At 39.5% G+C, this 21,995-nt stretch overlaps 1 protein-coding gene across 1 annotated transcript in view; it reads right to left on the bottom strand.

Annotated features, from left to right (window-relative positions):
• Positions 1-21,124, bottom strand: part of CLSPN (claspin) — a 40,350-nt gene extending 19,226 nt beyond the window's left edge. The window contains exons 1-18 of the mRNA XM_023727047.1: positions 20,723-21,124; positions 18,064-18,172; positions 17,101-17,549; positions 15,921-16,082; positions 15,172-15,249; positions 14,751-14,823; positions 14,124-14,232; positions 13,362-13,936; positions 8,720-8,911; positions 6,787-7,049; positions 5,692-5,870; positions 5,530-5,594; positions 4,770-4,969; positions 4,288-4,442; positions 3,480-3,706; positions 2,822-2,933; positions 2,020-2,095; positions 1,695-1,804 (exon numbers count right to left, since the gene is read on the bottom strand). Of these exons, the coding sequence (XP_023582815.1) occupies positions 1,695-1,804; positions 2,020-2,095; positions 2,822-2,933; positions 3,480-3,706; positions 4,288-4,442; positions 4,770-4,969; positions 5,530-5,594; positions 5,692-5,870; positions 6,787-7,049; positions 8,720-8,911; positions 13,362-13,936; positions 14,124-14,232; positions 14,751-14,823; positions 15,172-15,249; positions 15,921-16,082; positions 17,101-17,549; positions 18,064-18,172; positions 20,723-21,124 (3,536 nt within the window). The remainder of the gene's footprint in view (positions 1-1,694; positions 1,805-2,019; positions 2,096-2,821; positions 2,934-3,479; positions 3,707-4,287; positions 4,443-4,769; positions 4,970-5,529; positions 5,595-5,691; positions 5,871-6,786; positions 7,050-8,719; positions 8,912-13,361; positions 13,937-14,123; positions 14,233-14,750; positions 14,824-15,171; positions 15,250-15,920; positions 16,083-17,100; positions 17,550-18,063; positions 18,173-20,722) is intronic.
• Between the last annotated feature and the right edge of the window lie 871 nt (positions 21,125-21,995).

Genomic DNA, 21,995 nt, shown 5'->3' with positions numbered 1-21,995 from the left:
AAAAACCACTCCTAGTTACTTTTTCCAACTTTAGCTACCATTGAGAACAGACTGGCCAACTGTCACCCTGCATTCAAAGTCCTATCATTTATGGTCATGAAAGGCAGGAGTCTGGTGGCTTTCTGAAGCCTGATTTTTATTAAAAACCTTATATTATTATTAATTATTTTTTTAGCTGAGCTTGTCTAAATCCTAGGGCTCCAGGGAACTCCTTCTGGGACTACTAGCTATTAAGGTTCCTTATCTTTTCACCCACCCCTACTGTCTTTGAGCAGTTCAACTTATAGCTGTCATTCTTCATAAGATTTCATTTGAACAAAGAGCTCTGCAGTTAAATAAGGTTTAAGAACTATTGCTTTAGAAAAATCTATGAATGACCCAAAGCTGTATGAAAGTTAGTTTGACAGGTGAGAAATTAGAACCAAAAACTGACCTTAATAGAGTGGAATGATGGGCTAAAAACAACAATATAAATCTAATAGGGATCAATATAATGTCCTAAATGTAGCTTACAAAAGCCATTCACACACAATGTAACATTGAATACTAATTCAAACTGTCTTTATAAAAGTTTTTAGCATCATGGAAAAATGCTTATGGATATGTTAAGTGTAAAAAAGATGCAAAATTATACATAAAAAATTATATATACAGCATGATCTCAACGCAGACAGAAGTGCATGCATAAAAAAAGGTTAAGAGGAAATGATCACCATCAACACTTTCACAGATATATTCTGGACAATGGACTTAGATGATTTTTTTTATTAATGTGTCTGTACCCTTTTTAATTTTCTAAAATCAGTGTTGTACTTTCATGATCAGAACAACAACAAAACACTAAAAATATAAAGGGGCATTTGCCCAAGACCAGAAGGAGGGAGGCCTGGAATGACAGCAATTCATATACAAAAAGACCCAAGAATTTTAGTTATCTAGTAGACCCTTTGGAAACCCTGGTGGCATAGTGGTTAAGAGCTATGGCTGCTAACCAAAAGGTCGGCATTTCAAATCCACCAGGTGCTCCCTGGAAACCATATAGGGCAGTTCTACTCTGTCCTATACGGTCGCTAAGTCAGAATTGACTTGACAGCAATGGGTTTAGTAGACCCTTTGGAGTCCTGGTGGTGCAGTGGTTAAGAGCTCCGCTGCTAACCAAATGGTCAGCACTTCAAATCCACCAGATGCCCCTTGGAAACCCTATGGGGCAGTTCTGCTTTGTCCTGTAGGGTCCCTATGAGCTGCAACTGACTTGATGGCAATTGGTTGGGGGTTTTTTTTTGGTTAGTAGACCCTTAGGATCTAGAGTGTGACCCAGCTCCTACAAACTTTGGTTACATTATAAGTAGTATGCATCCAGAACAAGGGCTGCAGCCATACCACCATACTCGGCAATAGTCAAACCACACATGAGAATAAAGAGAACACCCAGGACATGAGGGGTCTGGAAGCAATGTCATGTGAAAAACAGCTGCAGGAACTAGAGATGTTTAGTGTAGAAACCACTTCATGAAGATGGTAATGAAGATGGACATGACCATCATCTTCAAATATTCAAGGGATATCATGTGGAAGAAGGATTTTGTTCAATCTGTGTTAACCACAAAAAGCAGAAATAGGACCAGTAAATTTAGGTAAAAATTAACTATTAGGAGAACTTTCTAGCAACTGAATAGAATGGATACAACACCTACATTTGCCTTTTCAACTTCTCAGACTGCTTTAGGAGTTCTTCATCATCATCTTCATGGTCTTCCAGTGCCAGATCTTCATTACCAGAGTCACTGTGGTCACTGTGTTCATCCTGTAAAATCAGCATCACACCCAAAGTTAAGCAGCATAAAATGTATCCTCAACTGAAACAGGATTTATAAACTTCTGTCCAAACACCTCATTCTAGGAAATTGTTTCTGATAAGATGCCAAACCTAGAATTTTCAAGAACTCAGACAAGAAAAAAAAGCTGAGGGCAGCAATACATGGAGTTTAATTATGATTACTTTGTTCCCTTCATACTCACCTCATCACTATCAAACTCATTATCATTTGGGACAAGCTGAAAGTCTCCAAATTCTTCCTCTTCACCTTCTTCTTCCCTAAAGTACAAACCAACAAATCAATAAGTCGTTGAAAGCAAACTACAAGCAGCTAGCTGAGTTAAGAATTTAATTTTTTTTTTATTATTGTACTTTAGATGAAGGTTTACAGAACAAACTAGGTTCTCATTAAACAATTAGTACATATATTGTTTTGTGACATTGTTTACCAACCCCACGACATGTCAACACTCTCCCTTCTCGACCTTGGGTTCCCTATTACCAGTTTTCCTGTCCCTTCCTGCCTTCTGGTCCTTGCCCCTGGGCTGGTGTGCCCCTTTAGTTTCGTTTTGTTTTATGGGCCTGTCTAATCTTTGGCTGAAGGGCGAACCTCAGGGGTGACTTCATTACTGAGCTAAAAGGATGTCCAGGAGCCATACTCTCAGGGTTTCTCCAGTCTCTGTCAGGCCAGTAAGTCTGATCATTTTCTGTGAGTTAGAATTTTGTTCTACATTTAGAATTTAAAATATTTTGTTAGTACCAATAATCTCTTCAAGAAACTGCAGTATGGTATCTTGCCTTTTTTTACCCTGTTTTTCACTAACTAAATGAAAGTATTATAATTTCCTTACTATGTAAATATAAGGCTCAAATCCCCTGCAAGACTCTCAGACAGGATATGAAGTCCCTAAGATGACCAATTATTGGTAAGCCCAGAGAACCTGATCACAGAATTTTATTAGAAGATTGGGCCTTCCCAAGATCCCATCAATCACTGAGACTCACCTGTCTGTTGGGAAAGAGCCTGAGCAAAGAGCAAGTGCTTCTTCCATTGGATCACCTGTGCTGCTCTCCTTCTCCTGCTTATTTAACTCTGATTGAGCCAGAGTGGAGGATTCTACAGCACAACAAGGAAAAGATTTGTCACCAAGGAATGACAGTTTTCGCTTCTTCTCCCAGCCATCTGAAGGCGTGCCAGCTCAATACAGTTCTAAAGTAAGCTCGCCAAAAAGAGCTCGCCATCCATTCACTAACAAATCCTTACTTAGTACTATATGCCAGGCACCATGGAAACAGTAGTGAGCGAAACAAAGACGCCAGCCCTCATAGAGCTTACATTTTAGCAGGTGTGGGACACAAGTAGAAAAAAATAAGTTAGCATTTATGAAATTTACTATGCACCAGGCACTGTGCTAAGCTTATACATATATTAACCATAAATGACAAATCACATGGCCAAAGCTAAAGCAGTCTTAAGTTGACACTTTATCACTCTAAGAAAGTGAGAGTTCTAACTGTCAGGCAGCTAGGCAGTGAATTCAACCTGCATGCACATCCCATCTGTTTTCTGAGAACTTTTCACCTGAGGGTAAAGGGCTTCTTTTCAGGACATTGACTTAAGGTATTTAGCTGTCATGAGCCTAGCATTCTCTTAGATATTTACCCTGAGAAGTGAATTTCCCTGAACAAAGATTCAGAAGCTCCTCCATGTTCTCTTTCTTGTCATTCTTCCTGGGTAGAGGTTTTTCAGCCTGGGATGTGAACTTCCCAGTACACAAATCCAACAGCTCATCCATGTTAGCGTCCATAGCATTCTCATCCATACTGGCCAATGGCAGTCGAGGCTTCAAAGCCTGGTACTGATTCCTGTGGTTCCTAACGTTTAAGAACCTACAAGCACCATGAATAGTTGGTGAGAATTTCTCCAGGCAAGAAGCAAAGTAGTGGGGGAGAACTTTGAACTTATTTCTGATACCAAAATCAGAAGCTGAATCCCAAACCAGAAAACAAGAGTCAAACTTTAGACTTGTGATGATCTAATGGAGGAGGGGGATGAGTTAGGTGAAAGGATAAATGCTATTTAAAAGGTAAAGGATCATTTCTGGCTTCAGATGATGCTGGAGTAGGACTTGGTGTTATGTCCATGCAGTGTGCCACAGGTCAATTAATTCTCAACCTTACCCAACAATCATAACATATAGGGTGGATACAGGGAAATTTGATGTACTTACAAGATCTCTGCATTTCAAATAAGGCAGAGATCGAAGGATCAGGATGCCAGCAAGTGCTATTTATGTTTTACTTTCTGGAGACTTAGTTCAAACTTGTAGAATGTAATACTAATCATCCGTACACCTTCTCTTTATCACAAGAGAAAGCACAGATGGAGTGACAGAAACTCACTTTATTTTTAACCAAAATTAAGCAGTACCCAGCGCCATTCCCACCCATAGAAACATGAAACTACCTACCCATCTGCATCCAACAGTTGGCTCTGAGTGTCATCTTCTAAACAGAACTGGAAGTCTCCTGCTCCTAGGAAAAGTGTCTTAGGCTCTGGGGAGGCGTTATACAGATCCTGGGAATCCTCTATGGGAAGTGAAGGCTCAGACAGCTTCCCTGAACTCTGGCACAGAACAAAAACAAAACATTTTACAAATGTCATTCACTGTCATGACAACAACAGAAGTTGCTATTTGTAATATTCAATCTACTCTTAGGCAATTGCTAGTGAGGAGGACAATGCATAGCCAAGAACAGCATAAAGAAAAATACGTCCAAGGAACTCAGAGGACTGGATGAAGATTGTTTTTAATACACAAAGGGGGTGGATTTTTTAAACTGGACATACATAAGCTCAGTGCCATTGTGGTGGGAGTTGGTTGGCTTGGACACACTTTATTTAGCAATGTGGGAAGCAAAGGAGGAGATTAGAAAACCATTACCATCTTACCTTAGAAGCTGAGCTGACCAAACTGGCTCGAAATAGCCCCGGGGAAGGAGATCTGAATCCTCCTGCTGTAGGGAAGAAACTGGTCCCACGACCTACTTGTCTGTTGCAAGGCTGATAGGATGGAATCGTGGAACCAATCAGCTCAAAGCTGCTATTATGACTGCTCTCTTTTGTCAGCAATGAGCATGAATCATCTTCATCTAAAGAGAGAGAAATAACTTTTAAGTGAGTGATTCCAAAAATGAGGTGGATTTGTTTAGGAGAAAGAGATGATAATGAAACTGTCAGGTAAAATTTATAGGCAAACTCCTCAATTGGTATGTTCTAAAACATTAAGTTAAAGGTAAATTATAGTACTAAGATAGCATTATATAATCAGGGTTTATCACTCTGAGCTAAGTGACACCTGAAAGTTCCCTTCTTTCTCTAACCTGCCTAATGCCATTGATTACCTTCTCCACTATCCAGTCAATTACACATCTTCCTTTGATCTACAATTGATAGAAATATTTCCTGGTTCACTCAATCAACACGCACTCACAAAGGACCTACTAGGTGCCCTTGATCAACTATGAAGAAACTGCATATAAGTTTTTGAAACATGGACCAAGAAATTTTTTCTAATTATTAAATTCCTATCATTGCCTCATATAACACTGGAACGTCACCAGGATTCAAAAAATAAAATCTCACAGAGTCCTTAGTATTAAAGTTGGAGGACCAGAAAAAACTCAAGTTCTACATAAGAGTTACTACTCACCCAGTTTGCTAGGCCTTTTGCCTGAGTTTTCATCTGTTTCTGACTTTTCTTCAGAAGCAAAGTAACTACAAAATAAGAAAGTATTTGAGTATCTGCTCCCGCTTCTAGCCAGAAGAGCATATCCAAGGGAATCTTACTCTTCCTTAGAGAAAATTCACTTACCCCATCTTAGAAGAGTTGTCCTTAAATAGAAGGAAGGTAGAATCTGATGAGAGAGGCTTGGGAACAGAGAGAAGGCCAACTGACTTGCCACTTTCACTACTGCCATCATTGTTTTCTTTATCCATTTCTTTCTCATCTTTGGTTTCTATTTCTTCACTATTAAGAAGGAATTCTTCAATCTTTACCAATTATGCCACCGAAAACAAAATAATACAAGCCAAAAATTTTTAAAGTAAATACAGTGTTAACCTGAAATATATTTTGATTACAGGTCACATCTTAAATCTGAAAAGGTAAACCTGAAGGAAGTTTCTGACCATTATCATCAACATAATTTTCCATATCACTTCTAGAGCTCTCTTATACTTATTTTACCTTTTACTCTCCTAATATTGCTACAAGATTATAAAGGAAGACTGGATTATCATTTTATTGAAGCAATAAGAGATTAAATGACTAGCCTGAGATTGCAGTAGGATTACTGACCTCAAACCAACTAGACTGTGATGTGCTGCCTACCCTCAGATGTTGCTTTCTTCTTCCTCTACCCACAGTTAAGTATTAACTACCTCTTTCAAGTGACCCCAGTATGCAAACAAGAAAGCTTTTCTTTTTTTCTCATACCTAGCAATCTTATCACCTATCTTCCCTAGGTGGAAAACAATACTATGGAACAAGGGTAAGAGATCCTTCAACAAATATTCTCATCAATGTAGAATGAAATCAACTCAGGAAGGTCTCTGCCTGGAATTTTTTCCAGACCTTAACCTGGTCAAAGTTAAGACCACTTTTTATTCTGAGAAGAGAAACATAAACAATAGACAGAGCTAAAAGTCTCTATCAATACAAAGCCGTTCCAATATTAGCATTATGTTAACTAACAGGTAGCAGCCAAGGCTATGGCTCTGGGAACTTTAACTGTACTAAGATCTACACACATAGGGGGCAGCTACCTTCATCTCCACCCGTGAAATCTTTTATACAATTGAATATGTTTATTCTACTATTGTTCAAATCTGACTTTCTTTTTCCCTATTCATCATAACTTGGGAGCAGATATTAAAAAATTAAGTAAATTACACAATTGTCAGAGACCTCCTGATTGCCTTCTTCCTCCTCTTCCTCTTCCTTCTCCTCTTCTTCCTCTAATTCTTCCTCTTCTTCCTCTTCCTTCTCCATCCCCTCTTCTCCATCTTCCTCAGATTCATCTGTCGTTTCTTCTTCCTCCTCTTCCTCCTCCTCCTCAAACCCATCTTCATTATCTAATTTAAATAATGCTTGGCGCTTTTGACGTTCCTCAAGTCTTCGGAGTTTCATTGCCTCTTGCAGTTTAGCTTTCAGCACTTGAAGCTTTTCACCTGAACAGTAACATGTAGAAATGCATTAGACATAATCATAGACTACATCTTACAATAATGTAAGTATGCATTTTAGGCAACTCCAGAGTGTTCCAGTCACATCCACCCCTAAAAATTAGAGACTTTACTACTCTCGGCTTTTGCTACTTTAACAAATGGGGATTATTATGAATTGAGGTGTAAAAGAGAATGCCTATAATTAATGTCCTACACCCTGGGATAATATACTACTCAGAGATTATAAAATTATTGTAACAAAGGACAAAAATAATGGAAGAGAGTCTTCAAAAGTCTCTGGCTCAGATGCCAGGAAAACATTGGTAAATTTATCTACATTAAAGAAAGAAAAACAACTCAAGAGTAAAATGGACAAAAGATATGAACTTGCAGTTCACAGAAAAATAAATACATATTAATAAATAAATCAAAAATAATGCTTAACCTCACTTCTAAGTAAAGAAATACAAATCAAAATAATGAGATACCATTTTCCACATATTAGTTTGGCCAAAATTAGAAGATTTAATAATATCCATTACCGACAAGAGGAAACAAGAACACTTAACATACTGGGATTTAGACTGTAAATTGGCGCAACCTTTTTGAAGGATAATTTGATGATACATATCAAAATCTGATTCAATGATTACACTGCAAGGAATTTTCTATCCAGGTATACCAATATATAGGTACTTGGATGCAACATTGTATGAAATAGCCAAAAACTGGAACAAACAAGATGTCCATCAATAGGAGTATGATTAAATAAGTCATTTCTTATCCACACAATGGAACATTATACAGTTGTTAAAAACAGTCAAAAGCAATATAGTAAGGCTTTTAAGTATCTGATCTCTGGAATTAGTCTGGTTCTACCACTTACTAGCTGTGTACACATAAGCAAGTTGCTTAAAGACTCTATCAGTTTCCACGTATACAAAATGAGAACACTAGTATTACCTACCTCAGAGGGTTGTGACAGTTAAGTGAGGTAATGCATTAAGGCACCGAGTGCAGTGCTTGGCAGAGAGGAAGTGTTCAATTTCATGCACTGACACACACACACACAGAGGTAGATGCATGTAAATTGTCTTAGAATAACACACAAGAAATTATTAATAGTTACTTTTGGGAAGACTTATTTTTCATTTTATACCCTTTTTTCCAGTGCTTTTGTTTTTTTCTGTGTAATATTACTTGTATTTTTGGTGTTGGGAAGATGGGGGACAACAGACCTGTCCATAATACATTGTATTAGAAAAAGATTACAAAACAGTGTGCATGGTATGATTGCATTTTAATTTTTTAAAAAATATATACATAAACATATATGCAAAGAAGAGAGTTTAGAAGGACAGATACATGAAAATGGTAATAGCAGTTGTCTCTGGTAGAGGGCTGTGGATGTTTTTTGTTTATTGTATGTATTCTCTGTAATAGACATATATTGCTTTTTACAGTAAGACAAATGTTATTTTAAGAAATAAAGCCATCTTGCCCACCACACACCTTGAGGCAATCTTACACATGAATCATGCAAGAGGTATTACAAATCCAGTTCCAAAGTGCCAAAGAAAAAGATTTCATAACTTTTCACCATAGCGTCTTCAGTAGCCAAAAAGACCTGTCAGAGTACAAAGCAAAAGGCAAAAAACTGTGGACTCAAATACCTGGCTTGGTGTAGCTTCCTCCATCCAGCTTTTCAGCTGCCAAAGTCACAGGCACCACATCTGCCTTTAGCTCTTCCTTTCCATCCATGCCCACATCTTTCACGATGACATTCACATTCACCGTCTGACTGGCCCTGGGTTTGGCTGCTGGACAAGCATGCTTCCAGAAACGCTGTTTCAAGGCTTCCAGTTCTAAACCCAAATGCCAACGAGTTTGTTAGTTTGCAATGCTCAAACACTTTCCTTTAAGATTCCAATTAAGAATTATAAGCTAAGTTTTTTAGCTCAAGAAAGTTGCAGGGAAAAAACACAAAGAGAAACCAAAAATCCCTTTGCTACTAATGCCTTGTCTCAAATTCACACAACTGTAACTCATATGGACTACTACAGCTGTTCTTCCTTGATACGTTTAAAAAACCATAGGCTTTTTAAACAGAAATTTACAATGGAAGTCTCTAAATATGTGTATTAAATTCTAAAAAATGTATTAAACTGGTAGAAACAAATACCATAATTTTCAACTATTCAAGGGCTTAATTTTTCATGGGTTTCAGTCTCCTCTCTTTTTATTCCCTATTTTGAATACTTCACTATTGATCAGCAATCTTACTAAAGATAGGCAAGCTTTTTAAAAAAAAAAAGGAAAAAGAAAACCAATCCAGTCACTAATGCAACTCTGCACCAAGACTGGGAAAAGTTTTCTTGGTGAGAGAAACCGTTATACAAGAAAATCCCACTTACTGGTAGTTACTGAAACCACAAACCCAACTTACATACAAGTGGGAATATATATACTGAGAGAGGTAAGATCAGCCGTTCAATGGCTACACGACCTTTCCCCCTCTTCCCCAATACTATTGCTTAGAATTTTCTTCGTTCTCCCTTAGCCAGCTGCTGCCTGGCACCATCCCCTACTCACTCTGCCTAACACATCATACCGTAGTGGGATCTGTTGTGAGAGTTGACAGCTATAAACAGAAAGGAAAGAAAAAGGATAAAAACTTCTTTGGGGGTTGAGGGACTCTGGATATTTTTGTGTGGCCTTCTCCTTTTCCATGATAAAATTTCCAGGATACTCTGAGTTTGGTTGTCTTTCTAAAATGCATTTGAATCATACTTTAGTAGCTTTGTGATAAGCATCTACTGGTACGTGTAGTTTTTTTTTCCCTAGAGGGACTTAGCAGAAAAAGAAAAGACTGGAAGGAAACCTTTTTATTCTGAGTCCCTTACGTTATTAGCAGCAAAAACCGAACTCCAGAGTTGTATGTTTACATTACGAACAAGAGTAGGGAGACAAGCTATAAATCTGCCTCCTGTTTTATAGTGGTCCAATAAGGTATTAAGGTTAGAAGCAACAGGTGGTGGCAGTGGAAAGGGAAAATAAATAGGTAGGTCATCATTGGTGCCAAGAGAATAAAAGAAATGGGATGGGTAGGGAGATTACTTGGGACCTAAAATATTAGTGAGGCAAGAGGTGCCTTGGTTCATATCTGCAGAAAGTTAGAACCTTCAAAATTTCTCATGCTCCAACCCACTGGAGCACCCATTTTCCTTGTCCTTTACTGCATGACTCAACCACCACACTCCTCATCCTGGAATCCTCATTCAAGCTCCTCTCCCTCCACTTGTGTTCTCCCAGAACACTTCATCCCCTCTATAACTGAAAAGTCTCTGTCCCAGCTCAAATCTTCACCAGTAGCGGTTCTAAGACTGTTCTCGTTCTCATTGCTCGTAGCCTGGAAAGTAGAGGAAAACAGAGCAGGGATTATCTCCTATCCTATTGCAGAGAACAGCAGTAATATATTTTTGGGACTCCATATTTTAAATCTACATGCATTTTCTCATGGAAACCTTACTTTACATGCAGATAAGGAAACTGAGTTTTTCCCAATGCCTTTCTTAACCCTTTCCAATGTATTTGCCACACTAGCCGCCAGACTGAACTTTGGCCTCTGCTCACCTCTTGTCACCAATCCCCTTGCAATTTTCACTTCAACCAGTCAGCTTTTTCTTGTCTCTGTACCTTTTGCAGGTCTGTCTCCTCTACCAAGAAAGGTTCCCTCACCTCTCTGCCTTAGGGTCTCCTACTCAGCTTTCAGGACTCAGTTCAGGTATCAGCTCCTTTCAGAAGCTTCCCTGACTCCCTGGTTCAAGTGAAGTACCCCTCTTTTGGGCTCCCAATGCATCCACCACAAGTGTATACCTTGACCACAGCACTTACCAGCCACTATTATAATGGTCTGTTTGCCTGTCTGTCAGTCCTACTAGACTTTAATTGAGAGCAAGGACTATGTCTTACTTGTATACGTATATAGCACCTAGCAGTGCTAAATAAAAGTTTATTGCATAAATGAATGCATTGACACTCAGCTTCATGTATATCATGGATAGGCTGGTCTGGGAACCCAACTGTCATATCAAATATTATTTCTAAAGGAAAACATGTTCTGAGTTCAAATAAGTGCCTACTGTGTTCCAGGCACTGTGCTACAAATCCCTGAACAAACCAAGTGTAATGTTGGAGAAATTATCTAACCTAAGTCTCATTCTCTTCATTTGCAAAGTAACACCTGGGGCTATGAGAATTAATCTGTTGCCCGAGAGTTGATTCTGACTCATAGTGATCCTATAGGATAGAGTAGAGCTGCGCCATAGGATTTCCAAGGCTGAAATCTTTACGGAAGCAGACTGCCACATCTTTCTCTTGCAGAGCAGCTGGTGGGTTTGAACCGTCAACTTTTTGGTTAGCAGCCAAGCACTTAACCACTGTGCCACCAGGGCTCCTTATAAGAATTAACAAAGATGACTAATAAAGAATCTAAGAGTGTCTATACTGGGTACTCAAAAAAAAAGAAAAAAAAAAAAGCTTCTTCCCTTCCCTATCTGTTAGTCTGGAAATTGTTTAGATAACTTCTAGTTCCATTATTTCCATATAACAAAACTTTCCCTCAGTGTTCTAGGCAATAGCTCATTCTCATGCTTCTTTGCTAATGGAGCGATCTAGTTCTGTTACACAATCGCTTCACCCCCACCTCCTGCTCTGGTCAAACCAACTTACACATCCCCCCAACATGCACTGTGCACAGCTCTTTCTGTCCCTTCCAGGAATGTCCTTCTCTCCACCTCCAAAAAGTCATCCATTCAATCAACAAAGACTCAGTGAGCAGAGTTTACATGCCAGATACTGTGGCTGACAGCACCTGCCAACAATAAGTTGTTTAATGAAGGAGTCTTGATATAAACAATTTCACTAATAGTAGAAACAGCAGCCACTATTTGAATGCTTCTTTATGCTAGCCATTTGTATGCATTATTTCAGTATATATTCACTGTAATCCTATCTGTGAGCCAGATAGTACTATTTTAGCTTTTTAAAAAGATGACTCAGAGGTCAAATAACATACCAAAGTTAAACACTAAGTAACAAAGTCCAGATTTAAACCCTGTTCTGGCTATACAGCCGAAGCTTAACCACGCTGCCTCAACACAGAGGAGGGAGCACCAAACTCTATCCAAGAGATGCAAGGAAGTTTACTAATGTGGTAATACTTGAGTTCAGTCTTGAAGTCTCATTCATTTATTCATTCATTTACTAAACATGAATGTCCACCATGTGCCATCCACTGTGGAAGCACTAGGGATAAAGCAGGTACAAAACAGAATAAGATCCCTACTCATAGTATAAAGGGGAAAGCAGTGAACAAGTACTTACATACACTTACTCTCCAAGTGGGGCCCTGGTGGCACAGTGGTTAAGAGCTCGGCTGCTAACCAAAAGGCCAGCAGTTTGAATCCACCAGCCGCTCCTTGAAAACCCTATGGGGGCAGTTCTACTCTGCCCTATAGGGTTGCTGTGAGTTGGAATTGACTCAGTGGCAACAGGTTTGATTTTGGTTTACTCTCCAAGCATTCCTTTAACCATCCATTTGGAGTCCCTGGTTAGTGCAAACAGTTAAGCACTCGCCTGCTAACCAAAAAGTTGGCAGTTTGAGTCTACCCAGAGATACCATGGAAGAAAGTCCTGGCAATACACTTCTGAAAAGATCAACCACTGAAAACCCTATGGAGCAGTTATACTCTGACGTACATGGAGTGGCCATGAGTCTAAACCTACTCCGTGACAAGTGGTTTGGTATTTTCTTTTAATGTAATTTATCCTTCTTCTGAACTTCCATTGGACTTTATTCTAAATATTTCTTTTAGCAAAGAATACTTTTCTTTTTTCTTCCCATTATTTAACATTATCTTGCATATAGTGGACAATATTAGTTGAATGAGTGTAAAAAAAATTCAATTTTGCAGACAATTTACTGAATCAAAATGTTTCTCTTCAGCTGTGATAAACTGAATGTTTTAAAAAATATCTTAATAAGATTTGACACACACCCTCCCAGACTAGAACAGCAATGTACCTCTTTTGCATATCATCTACCTATAGGCTTCCATTTCAAACAAGGCTTAGATCATTCGGATACCCTGCCAAATTTATTAAAATGGGGTTCTACCTGTATCTGGTACATCTGTAGATTAAGATCATGTGTGGCTATCAGTTTCTCTTGTGTTCCCTGTCCTCCACAGTGGCAAATAATTGAAAGCTGCCAGGAAAAATTGTGAAGAGACACCCCACAATTCAAAGGATTACCTCTGTTAGTTTCAGGTTCATCAAGTATCACAAAGGATTCTTCATCAGCACCCAGCCGAGGTTTAATGGAAACATCTACTCCCAGTTGCTTAAGTCTATCCAGAGTGAACCTTCTCACTTTTTCAGGTGGCACAGCTGCTGCTGATTTTGTTTGCTGCCTGGGCTCTTCCACTTTACCATCTGCTTCTTCTGTTTTTTTCAGGCCTTCTTCTCCTTCCAGGGCATGAGGTTCAGGTGCCACAAGTCCTCCAGCCTGATACTCTTCACCACCCTCCTTGGTTCCTAGGAAGCTGGGTTCCTTTTGTTCCACTGAGCTGCCCCCAGAAGCATCAGTTTGTTTCTGTTTCTCCTGAGTTTCTGGCTCTTCACTTCCCACCAAATCCTTACAGCAAGACTTATTTGATCCAGCAGTGTTTTGGGGTTCCTTTAAAGCTTCAAGGAGTGGGTTAATCTCCATTTCATATTCTGTGCCTGTTGCCTGCTCAGAACTTTTGCTATGGGAGTCACTGTTCATTTCAGTTGTATGTGCAGTGTTTATGATTTCTTTGTTATGGCTTGGCTGATACTTAGATGACCTAGAGAAGGGAAAATGAGCTGGACTTGAAAATTATCCTAAATGTGAAACACTCTCTTCCCACAGCACATAATGAATCAATTAAATCAGTTTTAAGGAAGTGAGGAATCTGAATTTTTTGTGCCAGATGTTTGCTACAAAACTGAATGCTTAATAACATTATAATCACAAGGAAAGCAGGTTCTTACTTCAGCAGTGCCATGCCATTTCCCCAGCAGGTGGGTCGGGGCTTACGTTTGAAGAAATCGTGAATGGTTTTATTCTCAGGCATATGATATGGAAGATTCAGTGCAGACTCTATAATATGGAACAAAACAAGTAAATACAAATATTGTACATTGTGAAATGTCACTTCATATACAGCTAACTAAACAGTTAACCAAGGAGCTAAGTACAAAAGAAGCTCCCTGAAGACCAGTGGCTTTTAAACCTGTGGTGAAATCAAAATGATCCAAGAAGCATTTTAAAAATATAGATTCTTGGACCCCATTCCAAATCGACTGAATTAGGCCTCTGTGGCACCTAAGAATTCATATATTTGAAAAGCTCCCAAAGGAATTATGATGCAGCTAATCCATAGACAACCACTAAAAAACTTACTCCTTCCCTCCACTATAGTTCTGGAAATATGCTCAGTTTACACTAATGTTCCATGGACTCTAGAACAATGTCCATTCACCAAGATAAATTCTAAACTTGTTATAATCCAAGCTCTTATGAGGAGTGTTTAAAAAAAAAAAAACCCAACATTGAAGTTAAGCTTACAAAGAAACATTGTGATTTGCCTTAAAGTTTACTGTACTGGCTTGCATTACCTCGAATAAGGCGCTGAGTCTCACTATGCAGTTTTTTTAATGCTTCCTTACTTAGCTTGGCTGCCGTCCTTTCCTTAAAGGAAACAGAAAGGGAGATTACATTAATGGGTATTATCCAGAAACACAGATATTCATCCCTCAAGAGTTTGCTCTCTCCAAGAAAAGAGGATGGAGAGAAAACAATATAGCATTAACAAACTCAATACAATATAAACTCAAGGGGCTCATTTATTTGCAAGTCTCAGAGAGTTAATTCAATCCAATCCATATGTGTATCCATACTATGTACAAAGCAATATGTTGGGTAGCAGGAAAATATTATGATAGACAAGATAAAATATTTATCCCCAAGAAGTCCACAATCTCCCGGGGAAGGAGCTCAGAGGCTACATGATTACTACTACCAAGGGCTTTACCTCACCTTCCTCACAGAGCCGTCTGATAACTCATTCTCTTCTTCAAATGAATAGAACCCACTCTCCAAAGTTGGTTCCTTTTTCTAAAAGAGAAAATTTATCAGTATGGACAAAAACTAAAGTGAAATAAGATGATGTTTCTCATTCAAAGACTGCTTTTGTACTCCAACATCACATCATGCTATATTAAAAATAAAACAATAATTATCCAATAAAAATGTTTATACACACAGCATCCTATAATGCCCAGAAAACAAATCACATGTGTCAAAAAGAGTTTGAACCCTCATTTCTTATATCTCTCTTACATCTTTCCCTAGGAAGGCCAATGATTCCAAAGAGCTAAAGAAATCTTAGGAAGAACAATTATGCTTCTAGAAACTCAGAGAAGCAATGCTTTGACTGATGCCTCTCTTCGATTCCCTTCCTGAAACTCTATAGGGTTCATTTCTTACAGCCCATAGGATTGTAAAATTTACTTCTCTGCTCCATTATTTACCTGCTTCTTATCACAACATAAAGGATCTTACTTTTCTTCCAATGTTCCTAAAAGGGCAATAACAAAATACTAGTTTCCAAACAAGTTAGCATGTCTGTCACTTGTACTGCCAGTTTCCCAAATTAACAGCTGAAAAAAAACTTAAATCAATTGACATGTGTTAAAATAAAAATTAAGGTTGCAACTATAAATCAAAAAACAATGCAAAGGTTAGAAGCAGTTGGTTAGCTCTTATTGCAATCATCCTTTACTTGCCTTGTGCTTTTTTACTTTGTTTTTCACAGCTGCCCTTATTGATTCTAATGACTCTTCATCTTCCAATGAAGAGTTATTTTCCTCCTCCAGTCCAGTTTCGAAAAGGTCTTTATCCACAAGAAGACAGCCACTGTCACTAAATGGCTGTTTCACATCCTCTTCCTGGATAATGTATAAAGGAAAAACAGAATCCAATCATTTTAGAATCCAGTATTTCAAAATATCATATGGCAATTTGGATCAGGCCAGAAAAAGCCCTTATTTCATCAGTAGTCAAGTATATGGCATTCTAGAACAATTCTCAATGGTTCCGAATTCAGTTATTCTTTGAAGTGCAAGCTGTGATTTTATGCACTGTCCAAAATTAAATTAATAACCAGTAACTATTTTTTTGAAAAGTCAATTAAAAACTTATTAAAAATCAGTTGCCATTGAGTTAGCTCTGACTCATGGTGACCCCATGAGTGTCAGAGTAAAACTGTGCTCCATAGGGTTTTCAATGGCTGATTTTTTACACATAGAGCAACAGGCCTTTCTTCCAAGGTGCCTCGGGTAGACTCAAACCTCCAACCTTTCGGTTAGCAATCAAGCACATTAACTACAGTAAAACCTGCAGAAGCCACAACCTGTGTAAGGCAGAAACCTATTAGAGAAGGAAAACTCAACTATTTTCCATCAAATCGAGTAACAGAAAAGTGGTAAGAATGTGCCCTATCAAAGGGAGAAAACTTGGGAAACCCGGAAAAACAAGGCAGTTGCATCGAAGTCTGGCTCTTACAGGTTTCACTGTATTTGTACCACCCAAGGAGTCCAAACACTTATTAACTAGTTTATAAAACTTGAGGATGTTTTTTCTCATTAGGAGACAAGATGTCTAACTGACGGACCCATGAAAAATCCTCCTTTGAAAGTTAATTTTCATCCATGCAGAAGCAACGAAGAATTACTCCATGTGTTTTACAAAGAAAATCAGAAACCCATTTATCTGGAGGTCGCCTCTGCATATCCAATATGAAGAATGAGACCAACACATTTTAAATCACATACCCCAGTATTCCCAATGCAAAGCAGTCAACTCAAAGCTATATTCTGAGCATAGGAACAATCTCAAGAACTAAAACCAAATTTTTCTAGAATGTTAACCTGCCTTAGAAATAGCAAACTATTCTTTAAAATGTACCTCATTTTTTGTTTCCTTCTTTTGTAGCCACCTAATTTTTTCCATCTTTTTTTCTTCTTTCTCAAGTCTTCTCTTTGATTTTACTTTTGCTTTTCCTCCAGTTCCTTCTTTATCACGTACAGATTTTTTGGAAATCCTTCTGTCAACCGTAAAGTCCACAGACTTTTCAGATTGGAGATCAAGCTCTAAGCAAGGTGTTGCTTGGGTTTCAAGATTTTTCTGATATAAAGACCCCTCAGTGTCACTCTCATCACTGTCGGCCAGACTTTTGTAAATTCTTCGGATGTTTCCATGTTTGCCAGCATATAAATTCTCTTTATCTTCCTCCTCTGTATTGTCATAAGTCGTTTTCTCTGGAGAGGCATTTATGTCCTCTGTTTCAGAATCACTGTCTGGTAGCACCTTCCTGCTTTTCAATTTCTTACTCACAAAAATCTCTTCATCTGAATCTGAAGGAAACACAATTTTTAAAAAATTCATCCAATCATTTAGCCTACCTTAAAAACATTCAATTATACAAGTGAGTATTACCTGTGAAATTCTGTAACAAAGAAATAATTGTAGCAAAGCAAATCTAAAAATACATTTTGAAAACATTTTCCCTGGAAAAAATGTCTCTTACTGAGAAATGTACTTATATATATATATTTACAATGTGTAAAGTTGTTCTAATCCTTCTGACAAGTGTTAAAAATTCTCTTATTAACCAACCAGAAGGAACACATTCACCCAGGCAATGTTGTAACTTCTAGACATTTTATGCATTCAATAATATAATAGAAATGGCTATTTTCAAAAAGGTACACACACTGTTAATTTGCTTTTATAATAAGTAAAACAAATAATAAGATTAGGGCATTAATAATTTAATAAATCAAGAAAATAGCGAAATTAATCCAATTCTTTTACAACACAGGCTCTCACTTTCTATTCCTAAAAATAAAAGTACTGAGTATTACAAACCTCTTTCACTCAAGGCCCCAGTTGTTTCACAGCTGCCTTGTCCACTGTCTGAAGGACTGTTTCTTTCTCCTTGTGAAATGAGTTTTAGATCATTGAGTTCTAGGTGAACCTAGAAAATGTGAATATACTTTGCATTAGCCAGCAGGTGACAGAATGCTCTAAGCACATAATGACACAGAAATCATCATGGAATCATCAGGAAGGAAATAAGGAACTAATACAATGGTTCGATGAAGGGATGACACTAAGAGTTACTAGACAAAAAAAAAAAAAAATTAATTGGTCACCTTTGGGTTATGCTATAGAACCAACTGGCAGCACAGTGGTTAAGCACTCGGCTGCTAACCAAAAGGTCAGCAGTTGAAATCCACCAACCATTCCGTGGGAGAAAAATGTGGCAGTCTGCTTCTGTAAAGATTACAGCCTTGGAAACCCTATGAGGCAGTTCTACTCTGTGCTAAATGGTCACTATGAGTTGGAATGGACTCGATGGTAACAGGTTTTTTGCTTATAGAACCAATAGTTTACTTTGAATAATGGTAAAAAAATGAAAAGAAGCATGTGTTATGCTTTTCCCGTGTGAACTGTTCCTCAGTGTATCCAAATGATTGATGAGGGAAATTTCTCTTTAGAGAAATATCCTAGCTAATCAATGAAAAGGAAATAATAGAATTAGACTATCAGAATTTTAGCAACCTCCAATCAAATAACAGACCTAGGCAATGATCAATGGCCGCTAACATCACAAAAAGAGAAACAATCAGTCATTATGTGCCACCTGACTGAAGTACCCAACACCACCCATGAAGCATTCTTGCCAAAACAATCAAATCTGAGTCTGATCAGGTTTAGAGAATCTGTCTCTAGATCTAACTACCCATTTACAGGAGACAGAGGAATATGTTAAATAACACCAGAGATGCAATTCAGAATGTGAGAAACTCTACAGAACAAACTATATGGTTTATCTAACGAATAAATTGCAAGAAAAAAGAGAGGAAGGGGAACCTATATGTTAGTGTTAAGATACATAACAAGAATATAATGAAATTAATCCAATCCACTTACAACACAGGCTCCTGCATTCTATTCCTGAAATTAAAAGTACTGAATATTACAAATCTCTTTCATTCAAGGTCCCAATTATTGCACAACTGCACAGCAATATACAGACTTTGTTTGGATCCTGATTTTAAAAAAACTGAAAAAAAAAGTATGCATCAAAGCAATCTGAAAACTGACTTCCTATTGTGTGCCACCGAGTCGATTCCGACTCAGTGACCCTATACGACAGAGTAGAACTGCCCCATAGGGTTTCCAAGGAGCAGCTGGTGAACTGGAACTGCTGACCTTTTGGTTAGTAGCCAAGCTCTTAACTACTACGCCACTCACAATGACTAGCTATTTAGTATTAAGCAGTAATTCTAAATTTTTTAGGTGTGGTAATAGTTTTGTGGGGTTTTTTTAGAAAGCCATTGTCTCTTAGAGATGCATACAGAAATATTTGTAGATGAAATGATATCTAGGATTTGCTTCTAATTAATCTAGTGAAGGGGGAAGTGTGTGAGGGTATAGATGAAACAAGATTTGCCATGATTTGATAATTGTTGAAGTTAGGTGATGGATTCCTTATACCAATCTCCCTATGCTTGTCTAGGTTGGAAAACTTCCAAATAAAACGTTTGGAAAAGTCACAAATAAAAAAACCTAAGGAGTTTAAAGACAGAAGAAAATATTCTTTGATGGTTACCAGGATGGGGAGGGAAGGAAAGGAGAATTTACTAACTAGATAGTAGACAAGAATCATTTTAGATGAAGGGAAGGACAACACACAATACAGGGGAAGTCAGCACAACCGGACTAAACCAAAAGCTAAGAAGTTTCCTGAACACAACCAAACACTTCGAGGGACAGAGTAGCAGGGTAAGGCAAGGGGCTGCCAAAAAACTCAGTACCCACCCACCCAAAAAACCCATTGCCTTTAAGTCTCCGTTCCGACTCATAGCGACCCTACAGGACAGAGGAGAACCGCCCCCGTAGGATTTCCAAGGCTGTTAATCTTCACGGGAGCAGACTGCCACATTTTTCTTTTGCAGAGCGACTGGTGGGTTCGAACCGCCAATTAAAAAAAAAAAACTCAGTAATCAAGATAAATAATATTTTAATGCATACAATATTTTTAAAAAAATCAAATTGGCAAACTACGGCTCGCGGGACAGCCACCTGTATCGGAACCAGAGTCATGATTAGGTGGAGTCGGGCAAAGTCCTGCAAGTTCAGAGTTGGATCTTGCCTTTATTTAGAATTTGACATTTTGTTCATTATCAAATATGAAGTTTTTGCATTAGTTTTTTTTTAAGCATTGCTTTAAAAATATTATTTGTTTTGACTGCTGAGTTTGTTGGTGCCCCCTTCAATTTGGCGCCCAAGGCGGGTCCCTCACCCTAGTCCTGGCCCCAGAAAATACACAGGTCAGAAAACTAATGTGGTTTCCACGCCCAACTTCGCCAGCTACCAGACGGATTACTTCCTCACTCTGGGATCAGTCGGAAAAGGAGGGGGTCAGAGCGGGATGACCTCGAAGACGTCTTCCAGATCCACTCTCTTATTCCCCAACACCCCGCTGCCGCCTCTATTTATCGAGAATCCTGCCCCACACCCCAGCAGCCCAGTTCGGCCTGGGCCTTGCTCTTTTGGGACGCTGTAGGAGGAAGGCCTCCTGCGGCAGGAAACGCGCCAAAGGGGAGGGCAGGTGTGACGGATGGGATGAGGAGGGGCACGGGAGCTGGCAGCGCGCACCGCGAACACGAGGAGCTACACAACCAGGAGAGCAGAAGCGCGGGAGAGCCAACACCCCGACAGCGGAGTCCCTAGCCCTCCCGGCCGAGTCCGCGGGGCCGCCTGGGCTGGCGCGGTGCACGCCGGGAACTGTAGTCCTCCCACCCAGGGCAAGCCGCCTTTGCCGGTCTCTCTCCCTGTCAGACCCCTCGGAGCCGGGCATCCGCAGTCCCGGTTTGAGGGATGTGCATATGCTCACCTCAGAAACTACCTCGCCCGTCATGATTTCTGCTTCCCCAGGGCCCCGCCTGCCTCCCGTTCCCTCAGCCTGGGTGCAGCCGCTCGCGCCGTCTCCAGCTCCGCAGAGCCGTTCGATCTTTCGCGCCCAGCCGGCGTGGAAGCCCCACCTCGATGATTTGCACCAATCCAAAGGAGGCTTTCTAACTGAGGCCCCGCCCCAACCCCATCCTACCAATCATGAAGCGCCTCCCGGCCGGCTCCACAAGTATAATTTGGGTTGGGTTGGCGGGTCCTGGATGCTGTTGTCGTCTGAGCCTGTGAGAGGCCCGAGGTACACTGGATATGGGGAGTCGGGTTCTCTGGTTTTGCAAGAAGGTACCACGCGAGTGGTGGTCTTTGATCTTTGGCCCCTGCATAACTCGGCAGCTCCTATCTAGCGCAATCTGAGGAGTGAGCCCTCTAGGTGGGAAGTGAACTGGGACAGGGTTCCTAGGCACCCAGGATTGTCCTGTACCTGAATCTTTTCAGGGGGAGTCCCAGGCCCCTGTGGGGATTTTCTCCAGTTACTCCATACGGAACAGCAAGATCTTGTCTGCCCCTTCTTGTACATGACACACTATTGAACATCAAAAAAGAAAAACCTTCGTGGATTCCTCAGATACCAAAAAATATCCTTGCTTGCTTGTTAGCTGCCGTGGAGTCCCTCTGACTCATGGCAACCCCCTGCATAACATAACTAATGCTGCCCAGTCTGTGCCATCTACATGTGACCCATAAGGTTTTCACTGGCTGATTATTGGAAGAAGATTGCCAGGCCTTTCTTCCAAGGTGCCTCTGGGTGGACTCGAACCATCAACCTTTTGGTTAGCAGCACAGGTGTTAACTGTTTGCACCACCCAGGGACTCCTGTCCTT

Source organism: Trichechus manatus, unplaced genomic scaffold (assembly GCF_000243295.1).
Source record: "Trichechus manatus latirostris isolate Lorelei unplaced genomic scaffold, TriManLat1.0 scaffold00015, whole genome shotgun sequence".
Taxonomy (NCBI): Eukaryota; Metazoa; Chordata; class Mammalia; order Sirenia; family Trichechidae; genus Trichechus; species Trichechus manatus.
The sequence above is the reverse complement of the archived record's forward strand: the minus strand, read 5'-3'. Positions and strand labels throughout refer to the sequence as shown.